Below are 9,647 nucleotides of genomic sequence, written 5' to 3' on the forward strand. Positions count from 1 at the left end.
CATGGGTCGTTTAGCTTTGGATATTTCTCGACCTCAATGACCACTCTTTCGTCACCCAGTCTTTGTCACACACGAGACAGCGGCAGCTACAGAGTTCACTTCATGCATCCATTGTGGTTAGAGGAGTCGAGCTGCTATAGGAGCAGAGAAGAGGAGCTGTTACGGGAGCTTTTATGTACAAGCAGAGAGCAAGTGGGGGAAAATTAATTCATTTCCAGGGGTGGTGAGGCTGGAAATAGGACAGTGGCGTTAAGTGCCGCGGGGTGGTGCATCCAGGAGTGCCGGCGCGTGTCTTGCCACAACCAGTGTGAGGTTGTACATGGAAAATAATAGGGGCGTATTTTTTGACACACGATTTAGGTATGAAGGAACCCCCTCTGGATGAAGTAACAAGGTTCTAGGAAGTCCCGTTACTGTATAAGAAACTTGGGTGTCATGTTTGATTCTGCTGTAAAATCAGAACAATTCTGTGTGGTTCGTTAACGGTAATAAAACCCTTTCTCTATTAGGATATGTAAATACTATTTTACTTGCATCTTACATTGCATTTCTTCAGAACTGCATTTCAGTCCCCCTTCATTATTAAAACAAGTACACAGTTGCTTTAATTTTGTCTGTTATGGTTATTTACCAATTAGTTTTCATTTGAACAATTTAACAGTATGTTAATGCTCTGTAAAGCACTGTGTTCAATGGGATGTAATAAGTGGCATGTGTACAAACACTGTAGACTACAAAGGCACGTTTTCAGCCTGCGGCAGAAGATGGGCAGTGACTCTGCTGTCCTGACTTCAGTGTGGAGTTCATTCCTCCACTGCGGGGTCAGAGCAGAGGATCACCTTCACTGAGATTAGCAACCACTGGGTCCACTGAGTGACAGGGTCGGCAATCGTCCAGATAGAGAGGCGCAATGGTTGCAACGGACACCACAAAAACAAACACAAGTCAGAATAGTAAGGTGTAGATGGAAATAAGGAAAATACATATTGAAAAGAATATATCAGGAATGCTGTAGATTGTGGATGCAAGTAAATCATGTGAAGGCATATGTGTAAACAATAAACTCAAGAAAGACTGCTTTCTACACAGGCAGATAATTTATAGATCTAAGGCAGATGTAGAGGGTCAAGAGTGCTAATGAAGAAGAGGAGAGTACTGCTTCAACACATGGCAAACACACTCACTGCACTATCCAAATCGAATGATCTGCTCCTTTAAATCCTCAAATATTAAAATCAATCTGTGCAGCCATTAGCACGTCAGCAAGATTTACATCTAGTTACCGACCTCCTCCATTACCCTTCAGTCTTATGGGACTTTTATTGCTATATTTCAAATAACAGTTTCCTGCTAAAGTCTACCAGTGACTCTTAAATTCCTTTAAAAAAAATCCCCCAAAAATAAAAAGCAAGACGGGTCATATCAAAGAGAATAATGTGTGTTTGATTAAAAGTATCCTTATGATTTAGTGCGTCCATATCCCCCGTGGTCTTCTATGACCGGGGGCTATTAAACTTCCATCTTATAGCGTGCATTTACTCTGCTTACCACTTATTAGCTCATTAACACTAACACGATTAAGGCTGAAGAGTTCTAAAAGTTCAGATTGACTGGTGACTTTCAAGACACTGATTAGTTCCTCTCTTCCACTCATCCCCTGTCCTCTGTTGACGTGTGGTCTCTCATCTTGTCCTCTCTTCTTTACTCTTTGTTTTGTTGCCTCCTCATTTTGTCTCTCCTGCCTCTTCATCCTATCCCCTCTGATCTCCTCTGCTCTCTCACATCTTGACTTCTTCACTTTCTTCTTCTTTTGCTTCCCCTCTTCACTTTTCCTCGTCTTTACTTTTTCTGGTCTATCTCCTATTTTCAATTATTTCACTTCCTCCTCTTCCCATCTCTTTACTTGTGTCTACTCTCGCTGTATAACCCTGTCTTCTCGACTCTTTAATCTTCCCTACTCTTTACCCCACTGCACTCACTCATTTCTTCACATCTCGACTCTACTTATCTTTTCTACACATGTTCTTTTCTGTATGAACATATTTTTCTTTCGGCTCTATGTTGCTGCTCTCTCCTCTTTTGTTCTCTTATATTTACATCGCATCCTTTCTTTTTTCTTTTCTGTCTCTCTTCTTCCTTGCCTCTTCTTTTTCTTTTTAGGGGTAACCATCTGGGAGGTGATGACCTTTGGAGGGAAGCCGTACGATGGCATTTCCACCAGAGATATCCCAGACCTGCTTGAGAAAGGAGAGCGTCTTCCTCAGCCGCCCATCTGCACCATTGACGTCTACATGGTCATGGTCAAATGTAAGTGGAGGGGTGGGCTAAATACCAGAAACTCCTCACAATATTTTATATTCAAATACAACACAATCACAAACCACAGCCTCAGAAAGTAAGTCAACATGTTTTTTTCCTGTTTTACAATATAAGCTACAAAAATATATTTGCTGCAGAGCTCCTGTAGAGGATTAGAGTATATTGCACATGAGTTCCTGTTTCTGTTTCCATCCACAGCATTTCAAACAACTAGAAAATCCAATGGATTTTTAAGGGTGAAGAGGGGGCCAACCGGTTTTTAGTTGAAGCAGGCAAAAATAATTACACTTTTATTGAGTGATTTTTAAAATGCCACAACAGCTGTTTTGTACAAGAGGGTCTCTGCGGTGTCAAAGATGAAGTTTTTAAAGCTGAAATATTGCTATTCTAGAATTCAACCCAGCTGTTATTTTTTTCAGTTCATCTTTTCAGTTGAGAGTTTGAAACACCTCTCCGATGGCAATAACAGGGACAAATCCTTAAAGGAGCTATATAAGACATACAGAACATTATTATAGCAGCAAATAACTATTTGCTTTGTAAAGATATAGTAGAATAATGGAGCCCTGAGCAGGGAATGAAGTCATGCTACCTTTGTGTGTTGTAATTCAGGCTACTCTGTTCTTTGTTGTGGTAGCCCAGTCCAGTAATTTTACATTTCTGCAACCACAATTACATTTTCACATTTCAAACGTATCATAATCGTTTCTAAATTGAGAGGGGGAGGCGATGGTGGATGCATGACACCTAAGCAAGACGCCTGCCAGGCTGCAGAACATTGCAGACTACTGTTCGACACCAACAAGCAACAAAACGAGTTGTATTTGCCGAGTCATTGGTGGGTTTACATCTGCTTTTAGGCTCTAATTATGGGTGCTTTTATGGGTGCTTTGTAGCATCCCCTCTGTGGGGATAGTAGCATGAAAAGCCTTACGTTTTACCAATATATTTCTGCTTTTCCTGCCAGGATTTTGCTTCTCAAAGAAGGTATTTTAAGCCAAAACATGGTCTTTTCCTATCTATGACCAAGTACATTTTGTGCCTTAAAGCAACTCTTACCTTTCTTGCATTTCACACAGCACTTAGAAAAAATTTGAACATCCACAACTCCCGCCTCCCTCCAAAGTCCCATCCCCCTCCTCCTGCAACTCCACCTCCCTCCAAAGGCCTACTCCCCCCTCCTCAATTACGCCCTCATTACGTCTATGATAGACGTAGGCGTTGGCAAGGTAACGTTAGATACACGGAAGAGGACAGCGAGTGTAACATTACAACCAAGACAGTCAAACGCAATCCCAGAGTTTTAAAACTCAACCAGCGTCAGTGATGACTGATGAGTTTCAGAATAAGGTTACAGTGCTAGATAGTAGCGTTAACGTTACTAGTAAGTGGAAACGCACAAGAATGATAACGTTAATGTTTCAGAGGCTACGCTACAGTAGGCTAATGTTAGCGAATAGCAACTGGATGCTGTGTTGACATATATAATGTTATAGCCTATGTTACATTAGAGGCAAACTAAAAATATCTGTCCAGCAGAAACTCTGTGACCATCTCGTCCCTTTTTAGCTCAGCATGAAGCTGCATCAGTCTTCGCCATCGCTCGAAAGCAGAGCTGATGTTGACCAGAGTTTTGGCTCTTGCAGCATGGAGTCCTCTCTCAGTGTTAGCTTTTTCTGCAATATTCTTTCTTTCTTTTGCCAACTGATATCCCTGTTGGAGCGGCTGGAGGTGGAAGCGGTGGTCCACATTTGAAGCCAGAAAAGTTTATATCCACAAACTTCCCTGATACTAGTTTATATTGCGAGCGGTTACTTCAGTCGGAGGCTTCCACGAGCAGAAGACAGACAGGACGCTCGGCCAATCATTGCATTCAGTCCGAATGCAATGATTGGTTGGAGTTTTCTTAGAACCATATGAGAATGGTATAATTATGAATTTTTATCTCTGGTGGAATTCGATTACATTTTAGTGTGCCATCAGCTTATTAATAGCATTTTAACNAGTCCGAATGCAATGATTGGTTGGAGTTTTCTTAGAACCATATGAGAATGGTATAATTATGAATTTTTATCTCTGGTGGAATTCGATTACATTTTAGTGTGCCATCAGCTTATTAATAGCATTTTAACCTAAACAAAGAAAAGCGTAAAATTTCCAGAAAGGTAAGTGTCGCTTTAGCATAACCACAGTGTTGTGAAAATGAAAAGTTTTAATGCCGACATTCTTCTGGCGACTGGGTTGGATAGCCGATCCTGTGGTGAGTCCGTGTGTGTATCAGGCTGGCTGGGTAAACGCTGTCGCTCTGCACTGTGCCCACACGGCAGTTAGCACCGATAATGCTACCTCGACCCACTGTGGCGTCACAGAAGCGTAGTGCCCACCCTCCAGTTCCCCCAATGTCAGTTCTGTCAGCACTGTTGCCATTGTTAGAACTGTATATAAGTTAGCGCTGTTAGTTTTACTGCAGGCTCAGCCACCTCCATGTCAAGGACCGTGTGCAGACAACCTAACTCAGACTCTAAGTCACAGCTATGCTCTGAAAGTTGTATACAGCTTCATGCAGCGTGTACAGTTTTATAGTAGAAGATGAATTACAGTAGGCACTCATTTTTTTCTACCTGGCTTTGATCCCCACCACCACCACTCTGGCCTCATTGGTCGGTCACTGCTGTCACGGCGTCAGGCACCTGGGTGCAGGTGGTGTTGTAACCTCTGGCCATTACTGCCAGCACATAGGCTTGGTGCCAACGCCACCCCAGTCTTGTCCTCTAGTCTCCAAGCTGCAGCCTCTGGCCCTCACTGTCACCTTGGCTCCTACTGACACCCTGAACCTGCGCCAACCTGGCAGCAGATACACACAGCAGGGGCAGGTCACTGTCACCTGACTGTTATCGGCCTTTCTTTTTGCACCACTTTACATGTAGAACTCATACAAATACACAGACGCACACTGCACCACACACATGTGGAGGAAATGCACTTCTTGATATTCAGGAGCTTTACTGGCATGAAACTAGGTGCCGAGATAAAAGACTATCATTTCTACATATCTTTATCTTGTATCTGTATGTGTTTACTCGTGTGTAAAGCCACCTCTCTCTGTCTTTCGATCTCTATCTCTTATTTCCCCGGATACCTAGACGGGCTCTACTCAGGGCCAGATCACATGATTGCTTTGGCATCATACCCATGTGTTCACAGAGAAATTGGCAGAAGAGCACATTACTCCATATGGCCATTCTAGTGATGAAACAGTGCTTATCTTTAGATTGGAAAAAGTGATTACAGTGAAAAAAGAGAACTTCATTAAAAATTCTGTAATTGTTCATTATGGAACAAATAAGAAAGTTTTATATAATTGAAAACAGTTTGAATGGAAAATCTTTTGAGACCTTTAGAAGTGGGGAAATATATTTTCTGTGTTTGCTGGTGTTTGATGACAGTGCGCTGATAGGTTACTATAGGTCAGGTCATTCTTTACTGTTGTGATCCCAGGTGATATAGACACACGTATTGCTACTATATATCACATATTATTTTTCACAGGAGGAATACTAATCTGACTAAGCAGGTAGAGTTCTTACATATGAGATGCTTTTATGCTGGATGACAGTCATCCATACTGCCGCCACATGTGCATGTACTTAACATAAAAAATGTATGTAATTTAGGGCTCAAAGGATTCCTATCAAAGTAAAATTATTATGAATAAACAGCACAGAAAGGAACATGGCATACATTTTTGACGCGGTCTGTTTAGGCACCCGCAGAACCCTCGACAGCAAAGTGTAAAGAATACAGAAATGCTCTGCTTGATCGCCACTGACATGTACAATACATGCTGCACCTTTCCTCCCATTTAGATGCAGTTGAGTTCAGAGGGAGTCAGGAAATAAAGTGATCTTGATAGGTGTAGATGAGGCTTTTGCTTACTACAGAGAATAACATGCTGGGGGAAAACTTGCACAGTAATAGGGTCAAATTTCAAGTCAAGGGCCTTTGGCAAGCAACCATGGGTTTAAACATCAGTATCTTTATATGTATTTAGAAGTTCGTATTGGTCAGACGCTAACACAAACACATTTTTCAGGCTGGATGATAGATGCAGACAGTCGGCCCAAGTTCAAAGAGCTCGCAGCAGAGTTCACTCGGATGGCGCGTGATCCCCAGAGATACCTTGTCATCCAGGTAGGTAAATCTTTGTGATGTACCGATAAGATCTGGATTACGTGACATTACAGAATTTAGGTCATTAATAGGTGACATCAACATCAGTTACAAATTCAAATGTTCTCTTTCCTTATTCCATTGATAGAAAACACACTGACCACTCAATACGTTGCTTGCTTGTTGTAGCTTAAAATTATTGTACTAGGCTTTAATTAGTCAACAAATACAGTGAAATTAAACCTACATCATTAGCACATGTCAGATAATTATTTCTTTATTTTTATATTATTTCTTCAATAATACTGACAAATACAAATTACTGAACACACACGTGCTTTGTATCCACATATGACTTAAATCAGGGTGACGACCGCATGAAGCTGCCCAGCCCCAACGACAGCAAGTTCTTCCAGAGCCTCCTGGATGAGGAGGAGCTGGAGGACCTGATGGATGCTGAAGAGTACCTGGTGCCCCACTCCTTCAACATTCCACCACTGGCATATACTCCTCGCACGCACATGGACTCCAACAAGGTATTTACTTTTAAGAATTTCCAAACACTTTAAAGGATAGGTTCACTGTTTTCTAAGGATGCTTTCACACCTTGTCCTGCTTCAACTGAACTCAAGTTTGTTTGCCCCAAAGTGTGGTTCCTTTGGGCATGTGTGAACACGGCAATTACACTTGGGTATGCAGCAAAACAACCGGACAAAGACCTTCTTGAAGAGGTCTGGTTACAAACAAACTGCAGTGTGGTTCGTTTGTGGTGAGAATGTGATCCGACCTCTATCCGATCCATCTGCAGTTGCATTACGCATTGTTTGGGTTAAACATGAGCATGTTACAGTCCTGAAGGATTATTAATGTGCACCTCCTCCTGTACTGCCTTAATATGCACATTCGACCATCCAATGCATCAAAACATGGTTTGCCCAAAATGAACAATGCAAGCAATATAGTACGCGATGACCAGTGCTAAAATCAACCCGCAAAGTTGTCCCTCCATTGTGACATTAGAAAATGTTGCATTTATCTTGCAAGTGTACTCTTGTTCAACGCTTTGTTTACTTCCTGGATTTTTTTTACCGCATGGAAATTCCGACCAATCAAGTGCAGCTTTCTCATGCTAGCATTTTATCTGGTCCGCTTGTAAATGCTACTGTGAGAACACGAACCAACTCTGGGCAATTATGCAGCTTTGTAACAAAATTAGTCCCTGATTCGGAGGAAAGCAAGACAACTCTAGTTGTGTGTCTCAAATCGTATACTTCTATGTAGTATACTGTGTGTACTATGTACTCATTGGCGTAGTGCGCAAATTTCGAAAGGGTAGTGTTGTCTCAAAACAAACATGGCTGTTGTGCACTCACCGGAAATGACGGCTGCAAATTAGCTCGTTAGCAAACTAGCATTAGCATTCGCGTTATTGTTCGCGGTACCAAATCATTACAGACTGCTAAATTAGCCCAATAAACACACTGCTGGCTAATACCCGACAACAGTATAGTGGTGCTTAGTGCAAAAAACACATGTATTTGTACAATGCAGCGACGTTCATGGTCGCACAGTCCTCGGCCGCTATTTCCAGTTTGAAAAGTGGCCCCTCCCCTTCCGCTACGTAGCCAAGATGGCAACCATTGAGGGCAAGAAGTGTCCATAGTTTTTGACCGTTTTGAGAGCACTATCCGGGTACTCATAGTGCACTGCATTTTTCCATACTTCTCAGTGTGAACGCACTTATGCACTCAAAATAGTAAGTGTCAAAATAGTAAGTGTAAGTACAGAAGTACGCGATTTGAGACACAGCTTAGGTCTGAAAGCACCCTAAGTTCATTGTAAAACAGCAGGCAGGTGTCCATATGTAACAGGTTTTGCTTGCTGCGATCAGCCAGTATGATCGGGAGGATCATACTGGCCAGTAGAAAATCCCTTCCAAAGGCACTTGTAATGTAAATGATGGTGTACAAAATCCACAGTTTTTGACCTTTGCAGAAATGTCTGCAAAACTTTAATCAGGAAGAACAGCCATATCTTTGACTTACTTCTTACACTTGAACTAGATATTCATGGTCTGGTGGTGATAGGTTTTAATGTGTCAACTCACAGATACTGCATTGTTTGCATTGTTAAAGTTTGTAAAAGTTCATCTCTGTTTCTTGCTTCAAGGACTTCTTTGGCTTAGTTTTGCAACATAGGTGATATGTTAAATTGTTTTAATGATTTGTGTTCCTGAACCTCAGAAGATCCTGTCTAAATAAAAGCATTCACTGAAAAGACCCAGCCATAAAGAGCTGTAAAATACTACTGTAAGTAACTCTTTATTCTCTTTTAACAAACTAGACAAGCCTAGTTTTTCAGGACCTTGAATCAGCTTGCAGAAACTTGAGTGTTTTTTATGCCAACATGGTGCCTACCCTCTATAGTGCGATAGCATTGCTTCTAACACATGGGCTGAGTGAAATTTTGACCAACAAGAGTGAGCTATGCCTTAGTGCTGGGATACATGCTGCCCTCAGATCCATTGTTTTCGATGCCAACACCAGTGGGCACACAAGTGTTTGCAGGCGCTTGTTTTTCAGGGTGCGACTGTTGCACCCGGAGATAGTTCAACTTTTGGAATGTAGCCGCATGCCATCTGACTAGGAACGACCACTTACAGCCAGTTAATAACTTCTTTTTCTTTGTGAATATCAGTCTGTGGTAAATTTGGAGAAGAAGTTGATCATGTTAGTGCAGGGTTACAAGAGCTTTTACTACCGTTCCAACTCCATGGGCGACATTTTAGGCCTGATACACAATACAAAACAACGCCTAGAAGAATATCAGGTCAGAACTCAGGATCATTGGTATGTAGGCTATGTTACGGTGCTGGTGATTGCCACTTAGACCTCAGATGCAATCTACATCCACGCCCTTGAAAGTTGGCACAGAGTAGGCACAAGAGTAGCACCCAGTGCCTAACCTTGCGTTTTTCAGGTGGTCAAAGATGCGGCATGTGTCCTGGCCCTAATACATAAATAGGCCCGTTTCCACCGCAGGAACTTCAGGGTAAATTTACGGGGCCGGGGCCGTTGGTGCGTGTCTCCACCGCAGGAACCACCCCCGAAGGACAGAGTTCTGGAACTTTTACAGGGGCTAAACAAGTCCCTGCCTCG

General features: G+C 42.2%; 1 protein-coding gene across 2 annotated transcripts in view; it reads left to right on the forward strand.

The window, feature by feature from the left end:
• The window catches only part of erbb4b (erb-b2 receptor tyrosine kinase 4b), a 476,392-nt gene that overhangs the window by 450,150 nt on the left and 16,595 nt on the right, over positions 1 to 9,647 (forward strand). For both annotated transcript variants that reach the window (XM_050048517.1, XM_050048518.1), the window contains exons 23-25: positions 2,161 to 2,307; positions 6,413 to 6,510; positions 6,855 to 7,025. In XM_050048517.1, coding sequence (XP_049904474.1) covers positions 2,161 to 2,307; positions 6,413 to 6,510; positions 6,855 to 7,025 — 416 coding nt within the window. The remainder of the gene's footprint in view (positions 1 to 2,160; positions 2,308 to 6,412; positions 6,511 to 6,854; positions 7,026 to 9,647) is intronic.

This window comes from Epinephelus moara, chromosome 7 (genome assembly GCF_006386435.1).
Source record: "Epinephelus moara isolate mb chromosome 7, YSFRI_EMoa_1.0, whole genome shotgun sequence".
NCBI lineage: Eukaryota > Metazoa > Chordata > Actinopteri > Perciformes > Serranidae > Epinephelus > Epinephelus moara.